Below are 24,818 nucleotides of genomic sequence, written 5' to 3' on the forward strand. Positions count from 1 at the left end.
TAGTTGCGAATGCGAGGCATGTACGCTGATCTGAGAAAGTACACATGTCTACTGTAAATAAAGACTTATTTGGCAAGAATGAAAGTATTTAAATGAATAGGTCGAGTGTTATGAAAACAAAGCGGCGCACGTGTCGTCGTACCTTTAATTAAAGGTTGTATATTAAAGCCTGGAAAAGTGGAGAAGCAAATAAAACAGTGCAGTCTCTGCTTGAATTGAAGAACATTGGCGACATGAAGAACTTGGTGTATCCTTTGCACTTTCCTGTCGGATTCTTTTTTTTTTACAGGATATTTTTGGCTTGTCCCAGACACCGGATACTGTCCTGTCCAGCTTAAACATATCCAGATGTCATGTTCCTCAGCTATAATCTATACAGCCATCTTTCATTTTTGCTCTTCAGTCAAACACATATCTGCTTTTATTGGTTGCTTCCTCAGTTTTGCTATCACAAGGATCCTGTTGTTTGAGCAGTGCAGAGGGCAAGGGGGGGGGATAAGTGGAAGGATTGTGGCTAAATCTGACGATGTCAGATGGAGGGAGCAGTAAGTATTACTGAAGGAAGATCCAGAACACTTAGGCGTCATTGTTTCGGATTCAGAAGGAATAAAAATAACTGCACAAAAGTCAAGCTGAGTCAAACCAAAAAAGACATAATTGCCCTCTACACTGCAAGAGCATGTTAACCGAGTTCTCTGCTGATTTTAGATTCGACCGTCGTCTCAGTCATCGTATACTGGACTTTAAATTGACCAGATTTTAAAAGTATACCTTGACTAAGTATTTTAAAACCATGTTGCTTAACCAACTTTTTCTCTTCAAAATAAATGTTCACATCTGCCAAGGAGGTGTCCGATCATCATGTTTCTTAAATAAAAGGGAAATCTTCGGGTTAATGTTGATGAGGAAATAAACAACAAATTTGCAGATGGAGTGCCACGAATTTCGTAAGGTCTTGAAAGTCCTGTTAACCCTACTGTATATGTTTAGCACCCTCTGCCCCATTGAGTTCATTGCTTTTAATGACTTTATATCTTGAATCCAGTTATGAGAAAAAGAAGGGAAATAATGGTATGTAAAACATAAAGTCAAAATGTAGGGGTATCCAGGAAACAGGCAGAGATTTGCACTTTCAGAGTGCTTTACAAGAAAACAAACACAACCTAAAGCTTTCTGAAAACTAAAGAATAACCTTTTACTCACGCTTATTTTTAACTGTCAGTTTTATTAAATTATTTATTTCAGACTCTATTTAAACTTAAATTATTTTTTTTTTAGAAAAGACTGACTCAAAGGGTCCTCTCTAGTGATGGGTTGATAAGGCTTCATGAAACAGCTGAAGAGGTATCATGATACAGTGTGTTTATTCTGGAAGCCCACTAGATGTCACTGTAAGTTTATAAATGATTCTAGGATTCATTGAATTAGTAGATCAGAGGCAAAGACTATAAAGCACAGAGTAAAATAAAGTGTATTTTCAAAATGAAGACACTGTATCACGATACCTCATCAGCTGTTTCATGAAGCCTCGTAAACCCATTACTAGTCACTCGACCTTACCATGAAATGAACGTGTTGTGAGGTGAAGAACATTTCACAAGAAGTGAACCGAATTTCCCCTCGCGGGACAAATAAAGGTTTCTGATTCTGATTCTGAAGAAGTCTGAGTCAGTGCCACACCTACACCCTGAGCCTGTGTGGCTCAAGGGTTGGTCATAATAAGAAGTTGTAATATTTGAAGAAGTCGACTAAATGTTGTTTTACCAGAGATGGGTGTTTGGTTGTAAGGGTGATTTGGACAACGGGGGTTGAAAGGGAGCTTGTACTCACTGCCATATAAACAGGACTGAATTATAATGGGAGCAAGCTGGAGAATCTTTTGTAACCCGGAGTCTGTGGGAGGTGCTTGAAACACACACCCACAGACACTGTCATCCTGGTGTTTATCAGCATGCCCGCTTTATTCTTGGAGACTAAACAAACACTGGCGCTGGGAATGCGGGATGACTATTGATATGGTGCGCCATGCTTAGTCACGAGAATGATGACTTCAAGATGCAATATTTGATGTCTTTCAAGATACAAGGATGACGGTCCAACCAAAGAATGATAAGCACACGATTTTAAAGGTGCATGTAGTTACGCAGAATCACTACCTGCACTATAAACAACCCTTCCCTTAAAGCAGCTCCAAAAAAAAAGTGAATCTTTTTGATTTCGACAGTAGATCTCCATAGGTATTATTTTAACATTGCTTTTCAAGAGGCAACGTTACCTACCTAACTCAAAAGTGATGGCGGTTGCATTCATTGCCATTGTAGCAGAAGTACCAAGACTACTACTAAGAGGAAAGGGGGAAACAACATTACCAGAACCATTCTCTTGTTTTGTTCACAAACCCACATGTGAACTATATCGCTTCAGATGCTCCTGTTATTTTGCAATGTTGCAACTACACTATTCAAACAGATGGGGTCGCCAGAAACGAATTTGCTCAATCCTCCATAGTGCTGCTTTTATGTCATGATATCTATTATGAATGATCCTCAGCTAAACTACAGGGGATATATGAAGTGTTTGGATCTTATCAACTTTTGAGAACTACTGCCACACAAAGTCATAATGCTATAAACATATATTAGACCTGGAGTCTCCAAAGACTGACCTAATACACAGTCCACGTTTGTAGCATGTGTGTGTGGTAAAAAATCACAAGTCGAGTTTCCTTAAAGTCTACAATTATCACCCTTTCAGTCTCTCAACACGTGAGTCATTGAGGCGGTCACTTTGGAAAATAAATGTAATTGTGGAACCACTTGTTTTGTCTTCTCCTTGAACCCCGATTAAGATTTAAGATCTGTTTGTGGGTCACAAAACTCCCCCTGCTGTTGGACATAATGACATTCTTTTGCTTCCCAAATCTGGGATGAGCTTCTCTGTGAGAAACCCTAAAGTTTTCTTTTCTACAGAAGAATCCATCTATCATTTTAACAAGCACACTATGACTTTGATAAGATGAGCGTTAAAGCGTTGAAGGAAGTCTGAAGTGTAGATTTAAGTGGCGGTGAAGTGAGAGTGAAGCAAGGGAGGGTCGTGGAAGGGAAGCCAGGAATGTCTCGAGAAACTACTGACCGGCAGAGATCCGTTATGTTTGCTCAAGTGTGTGTGAGTGTGTGTTTCCATGAGTGTCTGTGAGCTCCACCCGGGCCCGCCTGGGACGGCAATGTGGTTTCAGTTAGGGCACGCTTATTTTTTTTTTTTCTCCTCAAAATCAGAAACATACTGCCACTTCAAACAGACTGGAGATATTTTTGTAGCCGACTTTCTTTGTTCTCTTTTTTTTTTGCTTCAAAGCTGGGCTACCCAAAAAAAAACCTTTATTGTGTATTCAAGCGACAATCTCTTACAATTATCTTTAGAAATCACAGACAAAAGCTGCTTTACTTTGGAAATAAACTCTATGTCACTGAAAGGGTTGTAAAATGAATCTAAAAATACACTTAAGTAATGACAATTATGACCATCTAAATTGAATATTCTTTTCAAAGACAATGACTTTGCAGTTGCATTTTGACCTAAGGACATCATTTCATCTGTCTGTTGTGATTGATTGTTACACCTGTAGAAATAATCTTACATTTATCTCACATTTATTAATCCTTTTTTTATATGCCGGGGTCACAATCTTCGTCCCATTATTACCTCAGCCAAGGAGGTTATTTGATAATTTACAATTTCCCTTTATTTGAACTGAAAAAAAACAGATTTTTCAAGAAAAAAATGGCATAAATAGTTCTGGTTAATCTGTTTAGCTATTTTACAGTTTAAATAGTAAACAAACAAACAAAAAACTAACATACTGCTTTTGTGTAGCTGCAAATGAAAGAAAAACAATCCTTATTCAACAAGGACTGGAGTCGGAATTAGGAGATTAAATTGACGTCACATCTGCAAATAGATGATAAATGTGAACGATATAAATATCTCATATTTACCCTCGAAAAAAGGCAGCACTGGTTACACAATTAATTAAAATGGAAACAAACATTTGCTCGCAGTCGTTGCTCTTTTCTGCCTCGTTGCATTGTGTACTCTGGTTATCTGAGTCGTCACGAGTGGAGATTTTCGAATGACGGAACAAGCTAATTACTTTTACTGTTACTTCCAAGGATTCGGAAAGATTTCAAAGAGTAAATATTATTCATTTGCTGATTGCAAGACTATTCTCAATCCTAACTTTTTTCTTTTTTTAAATGATTCTAGCTTGTTTGAATCTTTGTTAAACTAAAGAGGTAGAAAGAAAATGAATAGAATTTGTAGTTTAGTTGTTGTTGTATGGTAAAATATTCCTAAATAATTGAATTAAATGTTTTAAAAACTCTGGTCTCTAGTACAGATGTTGCGTCCCGTGCTCGGGCTAACTGGGTCATGAAGATGTACAGGAATACACTCTCAGGCTGGACCTTGGAGTGAATCTATATTTACCACAAAAGCTCTTAAAAAGAGGGCACCACATGTCTTCATGACACTTGACAACAGTTTATTGACATAGCGCCACAGTGTGTCGGAATTGGAGCAAGTCATCCGCTTATATGATACGTTTTTTAACAGGCTGTTGAGGCGCCATATCTTCACCTGCGTTCAGTGTGTCTCTTTATGAGGTGACCCTTAAATGCAACAGGGATTATACCTCTTATCTTTTTTTTTTCCCCAAAGGAAACAGGCTTTCTTCTGTGTTTTCTCCACCTTCTCACATGACGACTTTCCGGGTCATTTTCGCCCTTCACTGACATTCAGCCAAATATATTTCTGCGGCCCAGAGGGTGACCATGAATTCAAAAGCCTGAAGAAAACATTTTCTTACATGTCTTTTTGTGTTTCTGAGATGTTGAGATGCTCCCGGGTATTGACAGGCGAACATTTGCTGGTTCAGGATGAATTGGAAGGTGTGATGTCACCTTTTATCTCAATGAAACACAGTCTGTGGGATCATGGGGGTTGAACTGTTGGTGTCAGTGAGCTCGTGTGAGACTCATTCACTGGGGAAGGATCTTTTACCTCAATGCCTTCGCTGGTCATTAATAATTTACAACGAGAGAAAATCACGGTGGAACTGAGTGACCCCGTGTCCAGTGATACTGCTGCCAACAGAGTAGACCGATGCCAGTAGCACGAGATAGAATATTTCTAGAGTACAATTATAGTTTTATTTGTTTAGTTAACTGTGTTGTTTTTTTTCTTTAAAAAAAAGGTCCTTGGCAGAGGTATGTGCCATCTAAGTGTTTTTTCGTGTTTGAGCCAGGAGGCTGTTATTTTGTAGCCGAGTTGACAACTGTATATCAACTCAACCTTGGCCTGTCTTAACTTCTTGAATGACCCTTTTAGCTTCATATTAGAGGATCAACAAGCACACGGAGGCCTGCGGAGAGGAGAGGCATCACGGTGTCCTGCAAGGTTGAACTTCTGCTTCCCAATGTCCTGTGACCGACTGGAATACCAAATACTTTAATCTGTCTGCAGGCTGAATATTAAGCAGTTGTCTGTGGGCTGTTGAATGTGTCATGTAACAGTCCATTGCCCTAGTTAATGTGCTGTATGCTAAACCAACAGTGAAGTCTAGACAAGGAAATAAAAAGTACACCATTTTTCGTTCAATAAATCCAATGCATTTTAAGTCTTGTTCACTTTAATAAGAACCAAATATCATTAATTTTATTAGTAATATACTGATTCACGAATATATATGTTAAAATCATGCTTTATGCCCCTTTTACAAAGAACCTTTTCCTTCAAGTCGTATCAATCAAACCCGTGCGGGAGCCAAGGCATTAAGCAGGTTTGCTTCCCGCACAGTTGGATACGGTTTATCTGCTATTTTAGGCTTAGCACTGCCATCATGTAGCAAATAGGGATATTAGGGAATTAGTGTTTTCAGCTGTAATGTAAAGTTGAGTAAACGTTAAATCAAAGTCAGGCCAGGGGGCCATTTGTGGCCCATAAGCAAATTTTATGTGGCCCGAGAGGGTAATTAAAAACTGTATTATGTAACCAGAGACATTTAAAACAATTTAAAAATTAACAACTAGTATGAAAAAAACATAGAGTCAATGCTAATTCCTAAATTTTATTTACATGGAGAATATTGGAATGTTGTGTTGAATAGGTTGATGATAGCTTTTAATTTTAATTTCAAATTTCCTGGTTCATATTCGGCCCCCGAATATCACTTCATCAAATGTGGCACTCCTCGGAAAATGTTTGGACATCCCTGAATTAAATTATACACTTGTTAGCTAGCAAGCTAGTGGGTATCATTGCTAGCCTTAGTTTCTTTGAGGTAAAACTGACGTCCTTGTTACACTTATTATTTGTTTATGTTAAGATTATTTTGTCTGAATTATGTGGATATTTAGTTTAATAACCACATTTATTAAAATTTGAGGAAAACATTGAATGTATAGATATCGGTAATGTGTAAATCTTCTACAGTATGTTAGGTGGAAATATGAAAAAATCTACTCAATGGAAAAGGACGCGAGACAATTAAAAAGGATAATAATAGCAGGTATCGGTGGTAGAATATTTTTGGCAGGTCATATGTTTCTTACATAATTTCAATGTCTCGTCCTAGATGATTTTAAAAGCGGAGTTTGTCCCTCAGGCTCTCTGGAACGTTCAAAGACTCACAGGAGCTCTGTCAGCTTCCGCCACTGTAATTCTTCCTCCGGTCCACTTAGTCCTCCAGCGGGACGGCAATGATGTCTTCCACACTGTCTCACTCGCCCCCACAACACAAATGTACATGAATGTTTGACCACTTTCAATCCCACCTCCTCGCTTTGCACGAAAGACGCAAACAACAGTAGCCATGACGACTTTCTGCGAGATCAGGCTGCGAGAAAGCCTGTCAGAAATGTAGGCCACTTATAGGAGGAGGCAGCTGAGGCATTATAACATCCAGGGAAAGATGAGCACAAAACACACATCCCAAAAAAAGGTTTCCCTCACAAAGCATGCGTAGTATGGTCGACGCCTCAATAGTGATCCCTGGATTGTAGAGACAAGAGAGCTGTTGTCTGGAAGAATCAAACCCACCTACACTCATCTGACAACCTTCCCACCTATTCAACCCCTCAGGAGATCCTGGCTTAGGTGATGCACGAGAGCTTAGAGACGAGTGTGCAGAAAATAAGGCAACAAAAACATGTTTTTAAAGAAGCAAAATGTTCTTCCAATGACTCATATTTTACCCTAGAGGTTTTCTAGCAGGGTGATGATGCTGTTTATGTAACTCGCATAAGACTTTGAGAAAATACAACTATAGTTTTGGAAGCAAATATATCAATTATTTAGTATACGGTACTTTAAAGTATTAAATATAGTTTGAAAAATATTGTGAGGTGAAAAGTGTTATAAATAAATTTCCAAAACGTATCTCCTCCAAAAAGGAATTCTTTGTCTTTTTTAACCCTTGTCTTATTTCTGGGTCAAGGTGACCCGGAGGCTCGAAAACAAATGGGTTTGTGGTATCCCTTGTGTTGTCTCTGGGTCAAGGTGAACAACCTCCATGGCTTCTAGAAAGCAGTGACTCGAGATTCAACTTCATCATACTTTTATATCTCATTGAAATCAATGTCACTGATGATTCAAAGCCAACACTTTGCTCTTGTTGTAAAGATATATATATATATATATATATATATATATGTATATGTATATATATGTGTGTGTGTCCTTGTAGCCTGGATTTATCCTTCCATAACGTTGGCTCAACGTGTCCGCCCTCCATTACGACACACTTGGTTTCTCTGAGCTGGAGTAATGAAAACTGACCCAACTCATCTGTCGAGAGAACCCTGCAGCAAAGTGTGTGTGGCCTTTGTGTGTGTAGAAGCGTGTCCTTAAGAAAGAGAATCAAATCCTGTTGAGCTGTATCTAATAGCAAAGGGTCTTATAGAATAGAATTAAATAAATACACGTTTAGATAAAGCTGAGGCATTCTGAAACCCCAGTTAAACTTTTCAAATCAATTCATTCTGATGCTGAAATGACAAGAAATAACCTCCCAAGACTCTGCATTCTCATATGAGGATTTCACATTAAGTGAAAACTGCAGGAATGTTAGCAAAAGACTTCTACAGCAGCTGCCAAATGAAAGGTTTGACAGAAAAAATAGCCTTCAAATGTAGAATTAAGTCTCTATTTTCAAATGACAGCATCATTTGAGCTCAGGAAAAAGTAGCAACAAATAAATGGCCATTCTTATTCTAAATTTCCAGTGAAAAATAAACCCAGACAAACACACGGAAACAAAGAAACGAATGCTGTTTTTGTTAAGCAGAAACATGTTCAAAATAATTGACAGTTGACCATCATAAATATGTAAATTTTGATATAATATTAAACAAAAATTGAGCATTAGCCCATGACAGATAACCTTACAAACATCTTAAATTCAATTTAATAACAAATGGATATTCACAAACTAACCACAAGCTATTCTGTTATGATGATTTTAAAGCCAAATCCAGGCTCCTTGCTCCTGGTTTTATGCGCTGCATTTATTAAATAATGTTCACACGTTTACAAAAGTAAGCCTGTGGTCTGTAAACACATGTGGACACACTGGCCGAGGATATTATAGCCACACAAACACTGGATCTAAGGGTCTCTGAGAGGGATTTCCTCAGATATTCACCAGATTCTCTTAGTAATCCTTAGGATTACCAGTCTACATCGAGACTCTAACCCTTGAACCTAAAACATTATAAGCCCTTATATCCCCGTCACTAATGCCACCGTCAGACCTATCGCTTCACTCAAAAAGCAAGACCACCTCTCGACCCCCAACATCCCAATGTTGTGGTCCTCTGAGGCCATTAGGAAGTGCTTGGGCCAGGAATCAGACTCACTTAGAGGGTTTACACGGATACACGTCTGATTTATTAGCCAGGCTGTTGAAATGGGTGCTAATGGCAGCGCCAGACATTTCTTCCTGGTTTCTTAATGACATCAGAGAACGTGTTGATATGTCGTTTCAGACTCTGAGTAGACGGGCTGTGTGTACCGAAGCAGTGGCGACCAGAACGATTATGATGTTTACACGTGTGGTTTATTGGGTCACTTGGTAATCCTTGTTAGCATGTTGTGGGACAGTTTTATCTTAATGCCTCTAAGGTTAACCAAAGGTTTGCAAATTGATACATTTACAAGCATAAGCACAATAACATTTTCAGGTGTTTAAATATTAATTATTACAAATAATGATCATTTAAATCTTTAAAATGATCCAAGTATATATTTATTTTATACTTTTCCCTTGTAAATATTCCTCTTTGTCTCAAAGCTTTCTCTTAAAAGTGATACAATTTTGCTAGAGTTCAATCTAGAGTATGATTAAGTGTTCTAAAGATTTCGCTTTTTACTTGTTTGGCTTCTCATTGCTTATGCCCAGCCTTAACCCTGTAATTGTCTTATTTTCACTACAATCATGCTTTAAAACCTGTTGTTTTATCAGTGTTTTATTTTTTGCCTTCAGGCAAACGATTCCTGATTATAGTTCTGTTTTGATTGCATAAAATCTTTTTGTGACATTATCTCCTTGGAGGTATGCACTGTTTCAGGGCTTTTCTTTTTTCCAGTCCTTTTTTTCTTCCTACGTAAAAAACGGTTTATTGTTGGCTTTATTTTCACAGACCTTCAAAAACCTACTGGTACATTAAAATACAACACTCCATATACAATACGCTACACCTTGATATAGAAGAAAAAACATCTTGAGACATTAATAATCGATACAAAATAAATTAAACAATTTATTCTCTAATAAACTCTTTGTCTACGGCCTGGTAACGAATGCCTTGTGCACCATTCTCAAGTGTTTTGAAGAGAATAACCTTTTTCTTATTCAGGTTGTGACATTTAAGCTCACGGTAACAGTGCGAACCAACTGTCAGTCAATGACAAATTCAAGTTCGATTTCCCATTAATAACCAAGAAACCATTTGAGTATCTTGGGTGGATTTTTAGCTCTTTAAATGTTGAGCCTCCTTCTCTTGTCACTCACGTGCAGAAGCACTTAACTGTGTATTTGATAAACCTGGCAACGAAGCAGTAAAAGTGTTTAGCAAGCAAACTATGCAAATAAGATAATTCCCCCGGAGAGTCCTTGTGAATTCCTTGTACCACCTAAAGTCTCCACAGAGTTTTTCTCTGTGTACCTATTCTGGAGTAACAAACCCAAACACGCCGCAGGCTTGTTGTAATAAAATAAAGGAAACAAAGCCAGTGTAAATGTGGGAATTTCGATAGTGTCCACTCTGGCATCTCTTTAACTTTGGCAGAAGGAACAAAGATTTATTTCTGACGGGAGCGTTTGGAATTCTTCAGTAGGAAGTCACAAGTTCATCTTCTATCCAATGATTACTTGGCTGCCAAACAGGCGGATCTGGGAAAAGGCCTGGGAATATGTTACGGACACTCCGGTTCCCCCTTTTTTGGAAATGTGCCTGCATGTCCTGAGAAGTATTGAAAAAAAACAAGAGGAAGTGAGAGGACGAACCGAGGATAAACAGAGACTGGACGAAACCAGGGGCTTACACGAGGTCTTGATTAACAACACCATCTGCTAAAAAGAGGAGGAAACAACTTCTAATAAATAACTTGCTTCAACTGACCATGGTCTGAGTGTGACGCTGACAAAAAACGGTCTGGTTCCTTCGACATTCAGCTGATTTAGTGACTGGATTTGAGCCTCGGTGTCTCTGTTTTATTTCTGGGATTCTAGCCGTTGATAGAATGATTATCTCAGTAAAGGAATTGGCTGAGCTCCAATTGCGAATGTTGAAGCAAAAGACATGATTTTGCTCTGAATTTATATTAAAACTATGAAATAATGACTTTCAAAGGGATCTGAGAAATAAGTTGTGCTTTTTGTTTTATTGTGAAAAATTTAGCGATAAACAACCTTATTTTGTTCGAGTTGAATTTGCTACAAAAATAAATGATAGACGAAAAGATAGTACCCTTGTGTCTAAACCAGGATATCCTGCCTTTAAGAAAAGGGTGGAGGCTAGAAGTGTTCTGAGAGGAAGAGGAGATGGCTGGTACTCAGCTGAAATCCATTTAAAAGTGGGGCGATGTGAGAAATGACGGACAATTACCCAGGGACGTCGCCCAACACGGAGCAGCAGAGCGCTGACCTCAGACGCCTGTCGTTGCTAACCTTACTTAAAGGGTCAGTCCACCCGAGGAAACATGTGACTGGAGGCTGTTGACTCAATATTACACGGAATGATGTTTGAAAGTGTAAACATGCTTTTTGGTTTCCCAGAGCGAATGAGAGACAATGCTTGCTTTCGTAAGCAATTAAAAAATGATACGCTTCCTATCATGTCGGTGGTGAGGTTATAGTGGGGGTTGATTGAGTAGATTATTATTTTTTAAATCTACAAATATAGTCTGATCCTTTTACATCTTGTGATTCCAAGTTTGCGTCTCTTGGTTCTGCTTAAGCAGGGAAAAAATGAGTAAAGGCAAATATATAAAAAGAGAAGGAAACAAAGAGGAATATCTTTGAAACTGTGATAAAAGCTGTGTTTCCTTCATTCTTGAAAAAATTCTAACAAAATATACATGATACAAAAATGTTTTTATGCTTGTATTAAGAGGGGTGTTAGAAAATATTGATACAGCAACATATTCCTTTTTTACGATATTGAATGGATATACGACAGTTCTGTACTGTTAACATAGTTCTCTAATGGTTTACAGTTCAATAAAGTATGTTGAAAATAAAACAAATAGATTTTTTTGTTAGCAATTGCCATGTTAATATTCATATCATTTGTTTCTTTTTGTCTGTTGCTATTATACCCCCGGCGATGACTGAGGATGAGAAGATACAGTCGACTACAGTAGCTGCAAATTTTAGTTTCAAAACAAACGAAAGCACTATCGACTTTGTCAAGAGTTATGTGGTCTGTAGATTCTGCAACGTCAGAGTCAAGTATTCCAACAATACTACAAATATATCCTTGCTCCAACAGAATCACAATATAACGCAATATATCGTACTGTTGTCCCTGTATTGTGATATGCATCGTTTTGGTATCATGAGTTGACTAGAAAATGTGCTATATGTGGACAAAAATATATCTTAGCATTGACTCTTGACAAATGACATATTAAACGCAAACATGTTTAGCTTTAACAAGGCTCCTGGACAAAACCACCTTCAATGGAAACGCATTGTCAGGCGATGCTTGTAGAAATAATAGAAACATCGCTTCTATTGTACAAGAAAAATAAATGGAAACCAAGCTAATGACACAAACAACGAGCTACTTCACTTTGTGCTTGTGTTGTACTTTAAAATTCAGATTAAGGCATTGAAAAGAAGTAGCAGGCAACTGACTTAAGCTTTAGAAACTTGTGTTTGAGAGAAATGGTTTGCAGTTATATTCGCTATTATTATTTGATAATCTGTAGCAACACTCTTTCAGTAGCCATCCAGAGTCAACGGCATCATTGAATATTGTCAACATTTCCTGAATATTGTATTTCAATTTGTACACAGTTTTTTTTACTTTCAAATACCTTATACTCATTTTATGCTCGTATAAATTGTCATTATTTTAGGTTAATAAATCAAAATAACTGATATTAAAACAACATACAATTACTTTTTCCATCTATATATCAACCATTTATGAAGATATTAAAAAAAACAATCAGTAATTGTTGTTCAACAATTGACCTCCATAAACCTCTATGATTAAATGTCTCTCAATAATACAGCCCAGTCAGCCAGGGATATCCCCATCTCCCCTCGCACTCCTCCACTAACTTGTTGTTTATTATTCATCACATCATGGCTCAACAGAGTTGTGGAATGTTCTCTGGCAGACGTGTGTACGTCTTAAAACCAGCAGGTGGTGTGAAAGAAATACTTGTTTTAGAAACATTCTCTCAGTTTCCTCTGATTGTGTTGTCCTTCCTCGGGGGTTCCTAAAAACAAATCCAAACACCGAGCAACAGAGAAAAAAACCATCATAGATCGGTGATTAGGGGAAGAGTAAAGCCGACGTCCGTGGAGAGATGAAGTTAGTGAAACTCCAAATAATTTATTTTAGCTTTTATGTTGGGGTTTTTTGGAGCCGCTTGGGTTTGTTCTGCCGGTGCCAACGGCGTACAGAAATGCCGGAGGAATACTAATGCCTCAGTGAAAGCCTTCAGTACAGACTCTGATGGGACGATTTGAATACTGATGAGCCATTTTGCTGAATCACAAAGACAAACACTTTCAAATGGGATCTTTTAGCAGAATAAAGAGTCCAGGAAGAGTAACCATAAAAAAAGAAATACAAGGACTGCACTTTCCATTCACTTCCAAACATGCATGCTGATATATATCCATAGCAACACTTAGCAGATAATAAGCTTAGTAACTAGGTTCTTTATGGAGCCTTAGCAACAACTCTAGACTAGCAATGACTTTATAAGCTCAGGGAAGACAAACTCCAACCAATCCATGGTCACTATTAGCGAACACAGTTTTAACTCTCAATATCTCTCAACAAAAGTTCCAAGCCTACCTGGTACACTGGTCTGGGCACACACCTGTGAGTGTGTAACAGGTGCAGTGAACCTGGGAAATTCCTGGCGTGCACACTGAGGCGTCGGAGTGCAGTGGAGGTGAGAGTCCACATGAGACCTTGTCTGGCACTGACGGCATCATCGAGAGTGAGCAAAACAGCCTCCATCACCTCACCGTCCACATCAGAATAAGTTTGATTCAGAGCCTCTTGTCCGGTCTACAGCTCAGCAGCTCAAGGTTAAAGTCCCGGTCGTGCACAGTCCCCCCCCAACACCGAACCCCCGTGACTCTCCCTCCTCACGTCCACTCGCTTTTCTGTTGACCGGGGACAGCAGCGAGTGCTCTGGTCAGTTCGCCACAAAAACAAACATTCCCTCTAAGGAAGTGGTGCATTCTCCTCGTCTCCCTTTATAGCCATTCTTTTTTTTAAAGTGACACACACTCTCATGCTGCAGCTCTCTGGTCCACGCACAGCAGATCAAAGCCCTCGACTCGGTTTTCACGGATCAATGGGTGTGCAGAGTTTAGCACACCTGGACAAACTCAAGCAGCCATGATGTCAGATTAGAATGATATACTCTCGCCAGGAAAACAATAGTCTTTTTTTGTGGTTTCTTTGTCTCTTTAAAGTGGGGTTGCATCATCAGGGCTTGTGCTATTTTCAATTATGAAGGGGAAAAACCCTTGAAGAAAGTGTTTTATAAGTCAATCCCATTGTGCAAGACTAAAAAAATATATTCTCCCGCCTTTTTATTTGATCAAGGTGTGATTTTAAATTGAGAAGAATACATTTTAACATGAGTAACTGACAATATGAACTTTCTAATTAGCCTCTTTTTCAAAAACCCATGTTTTTCTATCATAAAATAGTGAGTAAGTGAAGGTTTACAGATTTAAATAGGTGAAGTGATATGTGCTGGTGAATTTCACCTCCGAATGATGATATGGTTATCAAGTAGCTAAGCTAGCAAGTTTAGTTTGACGATTCTTTCACTTTACATCACAAAAAAACATACTTTTGGTGTTGTTATGTTCAGTTTGAGGAATCCAATCAAAAAAATAATAAACTGTGATCTATGGGCTAAACTTAAATCCACAAAATCATATATAGATAGTGCACTATCAATGGGATGATTAAAATAATTAAATCAATAAATAAAATAAAAATAATTTTCAGTGAATGCTACAGTATATGCTACGCTAATTTTATATCGTACTTCCTTGGCATGGGGGATTTGTCCATCATAAAATAAGTAGATTAAAATGAAATTGATAAATACATTTTTTTGAGCTGACAGAGCTGCCAGACCACTAACACAATTTCTTCTAACATGATTTTACTGTTAATATTATTATTTGAATCGTGTTTTTTCTTGTCTTTGCTATTCTATCCTATTTTCCTTTTTTCAAATGTGCACAATATTGTTTTTTGGGTATTTTTCCCCACTATGTCTCTCTGCAATCTCTCTGCAATAAAGTATCTATCTTTCTGGTAATGTTGAGAAGATTGTGAGAAGACAACTTATAAACTTATTGAAACCTGCTCAAAACAACTAGAACTAGTGATGGGCTGATGAAGCTTCATGAAACAGTGTCATGTTGTTTAGAGGTCAGTAGGTGGCGCCAACAGTTTAAAAATCATCTTGTGTTTCATTATAATGTTGTTCAAAAGAACAGAAAATAGTGCAGAGACTGCAATCTAGTGGGCTCTGAAAATAATGATACTACTTCATGAAGCTTCATCAAACCATCACTAACTAGAACCACAGGATTTCCTCGAGACTGCAGCAGTAGCTTCAAAACCAGTAGGATAAATAAATAATACAGAAGTAGAATCACACATGCATACTTTAAAATGTTTGCACTGCTACAATTTCATGTCTTCGTTGAATCATAATGATCGTTCCTATATGGGTCAAATAATGAAACCCTTACATTGAATAAAAAATAACTCTCGGGAGTTTCGTTAAAATCTATATTTACATGGAAAATATTTTTGGTCAAAGTAGACTATTTCAGTTCCTGTTCAATTCCCCTGAAAGCCTTGATCAATAAAGAATGAAATAACCCTGAACTGTACAATAATTCTTTCCAGTCCAACGTTCCTAATACATTCCTCGTCCTGGTCAACCGTGATTTATAACAGCACCTATCAATACTCCGGGTCCAGCTTGTACAGCTGAGTAAGTTGAAGCTTTATCATGAGAATATTTTTATGGTCTTCTAATGAACCTGCTTTAGTACCAGCTGAGATTTTCCCATTGTTTACAGGTTGTTTTGCACAGATGTCTGGACCGTAAAAGGCTCAAACATTCCCAGTTCCCCCCTTAAAAATAATTCACCAGATCGTTTGTGCGGTAATAATCTTTTAATGGGATTTATATTTACCAGCATTATTCAGTAGACATTGTTCTCAGGGCCTTGTGTGGCCTCAGAGTGCTCTCTTGAGAAACACATGTGGAATGTGCAGCATTCCTGCCTGTAAGTTTTCCAGAACGCATCTGTGAAAGTCGTGCGCTGAGAACTGTCTGAATGCCTGTAATTTAGCAGCAGAGTAAATATTTGTTGTGGTGTATCAGGGAAGTTCTCTGCACAGTCTCTCGGTTTCTCGGTGTGTGAAATGTCGTGCTTCATTCTGGGAAAGGTCAAGTAGACCCTGCGATGTAAATAGACCTCGCCGGGGCATCAGCTGGTCAACTGTAACTATGGCGATAGAGTTGTTGATGATGAAGTTTAACATAGATTGTGGCGACTTGTTTGTCACTGTGACCTTTCTTTACTAATTCTCATTTAATTTTGTATATCCACGTTCCCGTTACTTCCACCAAGTAGTTGATACTATTGTCCACGTCTGTCTCCATTTAATCAGATGAATAAAGTCAGTGATGTTCGAAATTACAATCTGGATCCATAAACAATTTGAAGAATGTGTCACTGTGTGGTGAGAGACAGAGGAGTGACAAAGTTTTAGCGTCAGCTTCCTTTTTTCCTCAAGCTTATTACTAGGAGTGTAAGAAAATAGCGATAACGAAAGTGTGTTGAATAAAATAATTTGCATAATATATATTTTTAAATTTATTATTAACGTGCACATATTGACAGTTGCAATTTAACTTCTGGTCGTTAGATGGCAGCAGTTATAATGTCCTTCGCCGGTTAAAGAAAATTGAAATCCTAGGATGACTGAGGACAAGAGGATACAGTTTTTAGAGCTGAAGTTTGGACAATTTTTTGCGATCTATAAATACTGCAAGACCAGAGGAAATTATTCGTAAAATACTAAAAATATATCCCTTTCCTACAGTACAGAAATATATCGAAATATATCCTGTATCGCTAGATTCTTGCCAAATACACACCCTTACTTACTGCTAAAAGTTCAGAAACGCCACCTGCTGTCCCATCTAGCTCATTACTATATTATTTCACATGCTAAAAAATAATAATATGATTTTAAATAATTTTATAATTGGCTGATCTTGATCTTTTATGAGTAGTTTATATCAATACATTATGAAGTAGTTTTACAGAGAGTTCATTTTATTGAACATCTTTTATTAACTTTATTGAGAAAGCTGTTTTGTTTTTTACAAACCAACATTGTATCAATGTTTTTGTCTGCTTTCTCACACATTTATCCCCCTGTATTTCTTCTCCTGACACAGATAAAGAAGAGCAAATTTGGGATTAAACGCCACATCTTCTTCGACTGCGTTCCGTTATTTTTTTCGTCAAGAGCCATTACTTCCTGTGTCTCACTCTTGCTTTCATCCCCCTTCACATTTGCATCTATCTCTCCATCTTCCTCGTGCTCTCTGATCTTCACTCAGGCGTGTGATGCTAGAGTGCAGGCAAGTTAAATAGAAAAGAGAGAGAGAGAGAGAGAGAGATGGTGGCAGAGCGATGGAGGGAAGTGGGTCACAGAGAGCAAACTCTTGATGTACACGGAGCCTCGGCAAAAGAAGTCGGTGTTTACCGTGCACAGGTGTCGTCGCTTCTTCCACCAGACAATCATCTGTAGCTTTAACATGCTGGTGGCAAGCATCTGTGTCGCCGTGACGGAGATTGCAAGTGACACGCATGTATAGACCCGGCGCCCAAATTCAATTCAGATCAGTCTGGTTTAATGTGATTGTGTTAGAGGTGCGAGCAGGAGAATCAATAACATAACGTAATGTGGCCACAGCGAGAAGAGACGGTCGGGGAACGAGTGCCGGTGCCCTGTGTCGTGAGCCCAGAATAATTAAAACTACTATAAAGCAAACATGGTGACACAGAACCTTTGAAGTAGTAGTAGGCCCTGTGTCCCCCAGGAGGACGGAAGTTGACCTAGTTCGTGGGGCTTGATGCCGTAATAAGTGAAACACAAACGTTCAGTTAGCGCGCGAAAAAATGTGCGCTCACTCGAGGAGAAAGAAACACTCCAAAGCTAATCATTCCCTCCACTTTGCCTCGCCGGATAAATATTAATGAGGATTACCGTGCTACTGCAGCACACCCACGGGAAAACAAGAGACTGGAACTGCACCTTTTCTCGTTCTCCCTCCAGCGTTTCTTTGTCGTACACTCGCACACGTGCAAACACAAGAGCTCCCACCCACCGCTGCCGCAGCCTAATTTTATTAGTCCATTAGTCATTAATTAGTCTATTAATCTGACAATAAACTGTGTTTGTCTTTTGTTGCATGTGTGTTCAGCCTCTAGCTCTTGTTTTCTACATCAGATATAGTTAAAATATATATATATATATATATATATATATATATAATAAACTATTAAATGAAACATGGATATTGATTATTATCTGAGAAATGACAGTTTGATCCAATGACGTCATAATTTCTGACAATTTTACTTATTGTTTTTTTTTTTGTCTTGAAAAAAAGAGGGGAAACCCTGAAAAGTGTAGACCGTGGGTTTCAAACTCATGGCTCAAAGGCCAAAATCTGGACCCTAAGTCATTTCATGTGGCCCGCTGGATGGTTTGCTCAAAATAGAAGTAGATTTGTGTTCACGTTGATAAAGTCACCTATAAAGACGTTGGTGATGAAGATAAGATAAGAGACAGAGATCATGGATGTCAATAATTAGAAAGAGAAAAAACGTAAAATTGATGTTGATGGGAATTTGAAACTAGCGTCTAAAGACAGTTACAATTGTTCGGCCCACGACCCCCCCCCCCCCAAAAAAAATGCATTTGGACCCTTGTCTGATTGAGTTTAACACCATCACACATTAGACTAAATAATGAATAAACCTTGTGCTGTAAACTTGTCACATTATTTAGCAGCGTAATGACGCCTTCAATATTTTAAGAGGTGTCTGGCTAATGTTTAACACCGTGCTTTAAAAATTTAAGCCACAATTTTTGTGAAAAGTCTTCTGACACGACCAATAAATCGTGACTAGAAAAGCACTCAAGGGAGCGCAGACCTCTGCCAAGCAGCTAATTCCCACACATATTGAGACAGTTTGAACAGTTTATTATTCCCCCTACATTTTATCAATTGATTTATTGTTCATAGTGAGAAGATAAATAGGAAAATTGGCAGCAAAAGCGTTCAAGAACAGTTCAAAACACTGCAAGTAAAAGAACTGACTTGTGCGTAAATATAACATGGTACTTTTTTTGAGTTTCTCTGGGAAAATAAAGACGTTGATTGTCGGTCACTAGGGAGAAACTTGTTATCCTCAAGAGTTCCCACAAGAAATACCATAAAAATATTCATAATAAGGGGAAAAATAATGATATATCTACATGTTAAAATCATAGATATGAACACCAGTCACTCAAGTACTTTTTTTCCACCCATACTGCCTTGTTCGAAGAGTAAAGCGTGGGCTGAGATACTTTAGGGATATTTCAGGGTCTCCACATCCTGTTGTGTTGAGAAGGAATGTAAGACTTCTTCCCATCAACAGCCATTGTCAAGCCCTTTTTTTTTTTTTTTTCTAAAATAATCAGGACTCTGTTCGGCGGGGGCTGAGAACGGGAGCACACAAACGCCTACATTCATCCTCTGTGGATGTTTTGGCAGCGGGACACAGAAGTGCACTTTCACCACAGCGAGACAATATCAGCCGTGGAAACGCACCAACGCTGGAGATCAAATCTTCTGTGGTGTCGTTTGATGTCGACGGTGACACTGATCTGTGCCATATGTCGAAATAACCGAGCGATGAAAGACATAAGGTGGGGATTTGGGACTGAGCGCTCTCGTTCTCTCTTCTTTTTTCTTTTTTTTTCACCAAAACATTCTTCTTCTGGAGCTGCCTTGGGGGAGAAAAGAGGGGGTGGTATCCTTTCATGCCGGTCAGGACGAGGTGTAAAAAAAAAGGGGGGAGACTCCAGTTTTCTCTTCCCCTTTTGTCTGCCTAATTGGGCCGACTGACCACAGCGTTCTCACCTACAGTCCTGGGGGCTCGATGGGAATCAATACTGTTGCAAAGAAGCCGCTCCTCCGGGCTGAGAAGAAGCTAGTTAACTGACAGTTGCTAATGTTTTTTCGCCGTCAATTTTTTTCCGAGGTAAATGAACCTCGACTTTAATGTTTGAGATAATGACATCTCCAGACGAGCGTTTGCGTCCACCTGAGTCTGGTGCTGACCTTCTCTCCGATTGGTTTTAAACCAGACTTTTTTTTAAAGGTTTGAATTGATTAGTATTCCTGTCTCGCCTGGCTTCCACGCTCGTCGTGGTAAATTACACTTAGCTATTGTCTTTTCGCTATTCAGCTCATGTGTGTGTAAAGTTCACATCGTCAAAGATCCCCCCCTCCTCTACTTGCTTCCCCACTCGCCCCCCTGCGGTGAGGCTGACAACATGTTTGTGCGGGTAAGAAAAAGCTCCGACCTTCCCCCCCCCCGACGCTGGCAGACACACTATCTCTGTTATTGTTTTTGATGCCGAGAAAGCATGATGAGATTAACCTGATGCTGAGATAACTGAACGTAATCTTAATTCAAAGCAGACACAGAGGTAATCTAAACAGAAAACATCCTTCATAAGAAGCTTCTTAAACTGTGAGCACCAACTGGGAGATTAATCCTGAAATTATACTGAAGGTTTTTTTTGTTTTCATTTTATTGATTGTCGAGGCGTCTTCGCGAAAATGTTTCTAAGGCTGTTTCATGAAGATGTTCTACTCATCCATCTGGAAAGTGCAGAAAACACAATTCATCTCTATTACATGAGCGACAAGACAAAGCGAAACAGAAGTGGTTAATCACTTCCACACGAGAACGTGGAACACAATCAATCTATAATCTGATTTGTCGCTCTCTGCAAAAGATTGAAGCTGATTTTTTGTATTTAAAGCTCAAGCGTCACGAACATGTGTTTGTAAATATGTCACAGAGATATATCTTTGATTAAAACCAACATGTGTATCGACACATGTTTGTGTGTTTCTGATTTTTTAACAAAAAAAGGATAATTTTTGCTAATATTATTAAACATTGAAATCACTAATAATCAATATATTAAACTGCTTTGTATCATTATTAGTTTTAAAATCTAAGCTTGAAGCTTTCTAAGCAAAACTAACAAGAAGGTCATTAGCTTCAATCAGTATTTTTATAAAATAACTCAAAAACAGAATGGATTTCAATGAGATTCACAGGAACCGTCACATATCTTTTGAAGATGTCTTACAACGTGGTGTAGAAGAAGGCGTTGGCGAGTGGTCTACAATGAAATTTCAAATGCTAAACAAAGCCGTCAAATGTTAGATCAACAAAATGTTGAGCAAATATATGACTTAAAGAACAAGAATCAAAGTCAGGAATATATGTTGCTAACCTTGCTTAAGGTGGTAGTGCTGACTCCTGCCTCTTAGCAAGGTTTATTTCTAGTGCAAGGCAACCTTCAGCCTTTCTGTGTAGTTTGAATGCTGACCTTTTCAAGATGTCCCCCTTAGCATCTGGGATTGACCCTGACAAGTGAATAAACACCAGGAAATAAAAGAATATGGGCATAAATAAGCTACTTTGAGGAGGTCTTTGCTCTCTTCAGTACTTTTCTAGTATTACAAATTGTTTATTATTGTTTGCTGTTTTATCAATCCTGCTTTTTTTCTGCATGTTTACCTTACTTTACTCACTTTAAAATACAGATTTCCTGGAATAAATGACATTTGTTCGCAGAATGAATTCCTATAAACCAGCTGACTTTAAAATTCTGGTCACAGTTTCGGAATAGAGACGATAACAAGTCAGAGCAGGACAAGGCTGTGCATGAAAGTATTAAAGGCCTACAGAAAATCATAAAAGAAGCCTCAAGGGAACGTTTAATTTTTTACTTTTCACCCGTGTGAAGATTGAAGTGTTAGCTTATATGCATTTATTTTTCAAGGATCTGACAAATTCTCCCTCCTCATAAGAAGACACTTCAGCAGGTTTTTGCTTAAAGCTCTCCGACGTTGCGACTCAAATCAGCTCTACTTGATGATCTGGCACACCGCCGGCTCCAGGAAGAACCGCTCACAAAGAGAAAGAAAATGCAATCAGAGGAGAGACCTCCTCCCGCTTCTGAAAGTGAAATTCAGCTTTTCTTAATTAATGAAAATGTGTGCACTTCGCGTGAAGCCAATCATCTCTCCATCAGCCGTCGCACTGAGAAATTGTCTCTCATTTTTTTTTTTGCCATTTTCCTCATCAATAACGTGGCTACTGTCCACTGCACAACACCGGTGGAAAACATACTTAGATGATCCATGAACTGCTGGAGTAATTGAAATGTTTACCAGAGGAGATGTATATCTGTCCTTGTTGTTGGTTTCTGAACCTTCATGACGGTTTCATGATGCGTTTGATTAACTTTTCATGAATCGACTGGAACAGTTTTTTTTTCCTCTATGAACGACGCAATGAGGTCAAAAACTTAGCAGGCGGTCCGCTCATGTGTCAACTCCGTGTTGATATGTAATAACCTCGGTAAATCTCAAGTCAGTTTCCGGAGAGAAGCCACCCACAAACTAGCAAAATCGACAATGAATCAATGAAGATTAGTGTAGAGGATAGACAAGATTGACTTCATAGCTTCGGTAAAGCATTTCAAGCTTAGTTAAGAGTGAGTGTTAATCCAAGGACGCTCAACACTTGCAGACCGGCTCCTTAAGTCTGACGCACCTAATGCAAGTGTCTTTAGGACTTGAAAGAGAGCTGACAATCAGGAGATTTATATAATAACCAGTAGCATCTCGCAGCTGCAAACTGGAGCGTGCCTTTCGGTTTTGTTTTCCAGTAAACGACTTTGGAAGAGAGGCAGGTATGAATCAAATGGCAGGTTTCAGCGTGTCCTGCCAACAGCATGGCAGGTGAACATTCCACGTTCAGGTTCTACTGGACAAGAATCCCACTCCTTCAGAATGATGACAAGTTACATGAAATGTATGCACTAATGTGTTGAATTAATTAAAAATAGAGGCGTGTATTACCAAGTATCGATAAGTAACACAAAAGGGATATCAATATATCGTAATATTTCGTAGCGTTGATACGATATATCATGATGTATTGGAATATTTTGCGATACTGTAAGAAGAGTATTATTTTTGTAGTATTGTCCGAGCACTTGCCTCTGGTGTGACCACATGACTATTAAAAAAGTCGTAACTTCTTTCATTTGTTTTAAAAATAAAATATGTCCAAAACATCAGTCGTAAAAGCCGAGTGGACCGTATCCTCTCGTCCACAGTATTCATTGGAATCTTGCTGGATTTCAATGTTCTTTTAGCGGAAAGTTGAATTGCTACACAAAAATGAATGTTAATATTTGCGTTGTGATTATAAAAATATTTATATATATATATATATAATTTTATTTTAGACACTGTATTGAACTAATGACCATAAAATAAATTGTATAAAATATCATTTGCAAGCCAAAAATGAAACAGAAAAACCACAAAAAGAGTGCTGTTGAATATCAATACTGTATCCTGGAGAAGAATACCACGATATATACCCCATATCGATATTATCAAACACCCCTAGTAAAAACGAGCAACTTGAAATGCTAACTAAGTTCGTCAGCATTACTTTGGTACATTTTCTTTTATATAAGCAACAAACAGATTGAAAGGTCACTATCAGACCTAGGGAAAAAGTATGGTTTGGGTGCCATTTGCGGCCCTTTGAATGTACGTAGGAGGCCCTCGTGATAAAACCAATTAAATTAATCTCGCAGCTAATTTGGACTTTGCTTTTCTCCCGTATTTTATTTTTTTTTAATTTATAGATGTATACATGTATATAAAACAAAATCCAGCATAATAAAACATTTTATTTTTTAAAGAAAAAAAAAAAGGATTTTTAAGCCGAGCGTGTGTGAGGTTTTTTTCTTCTTTCGTCTCTCTTTAATTGCGAGCGACGCTCCGGAGCCCACAGCGAGACCTCCCTCTCGCCTCGAAGGCTAAGGATGGCAGAGGAATACATTAGCAGTGACAGAGACAGACGGAGAGCCGGGAAGGACTCAGGCGGACCAACACGGTACAAAGTATTGTCCGGCGTGGAGATTAAAAGCTTTTGCCTTTGACCTCACGTCCACCAACTTTTCCAACCTAATACAGATAATCCAAGGAACGTATGCTAAATCCCCACTCACAGGAGGGGGAGAAGGTGGGTTGGGGAAAGTGAGATCCAGGAGAGTCTTACCCTCTCGCCGCTGTTCCTCCGTAGAGTCCCGACCGGCAGCTTGAGCATCATCCGGCGGGTCCTCCCGGGCGTCACAGCTTCCTGGACCACCATGGTACGATCCAAAGTGAGAGCATGTGAGGGTGTCGTGGGTGTCCCGTCCAGCCTTGCAGCTGGAAATCCACGCCAGCCCCGGGGCGTGGGTGTGTTTTTTGTGAGGAACAACAAGAAGAGTAGCTGAGTCGTCCCAACACCAGTCACTACTCTCCGTCCCTCTCAGCCCAAGAACTCTCCATTCCCGCTCGGCTCCACTCTGCCGCTCATGAGCTTGAATGAGTGTGTTAGTGGGAGTGTGCTTTGTCTCTCTCCTCTCTCTTCCTCCCTCCTCCTCCTCCTCCTCCTCCTCCTTCAGTTGGGGGCTTAACCAGGTCAGATTAAAGTGACGTCACCTCCGTTATTAGCATTCAAGCGCTTGTCACGTGACTCACAAAAATGATTGTGTGCGTTTTTCCTCACACAAATACACATCCCTTACAGGGTGTGTGTGTGTTCGGGGGGGGGGGGAGAACCTCAAAAGGAATATGGG

The 24,818-nt window shown here is 38.9% G+C and overlaps 1 protein-coding gene across 3 annotated transcripts in view; it reads right to left on the reverse strand.

Annotated features, from left to right (window-relative positions):
• frmd4a (FERM domain containing 4A) overlaps positions 1 to 24,483 on the reverse strand; it is a 64,152-nt gene extending 39,669 nt beyond the window's left edge. For 2 of the 3 annotated variants that reach the window (XM_087797597.1, XM_087797596.1), the window contains exon 1: positions 13,596 to 13,778. In XM_087797597.1, coding sequence (XP_087653723.1) covers positions 13,596 to 13,763 — 168 coding nt within the window. In that variant the 5' untranslated portion in view covers positions 13,764 to 13,778. Of the gene's footprint in view, positions 1 to 13,595; positions 13,779 to 24,253 lie in introns of those variants that run through there. The other variant, XM_087797598.1, reaches the window with a different exon arrangement.
• Positions 24,484 to 24,818: the final 335 nt, after the last annotated feature.

This window comes from Callionymus lyra, chromosome 8, assembly GCF_982586985.1.
Source record: "Callionymus lyra chromosome 8, fCalLyr1.hap1.1, whole genome shotgun sequence".
Classification (NCBI taxonomy): Eukaryota; Metazoa; Chordata; class Actinopteri; order Syngnathiformes; family Callionymidae; genus Callionymus; species Callionymus lyra.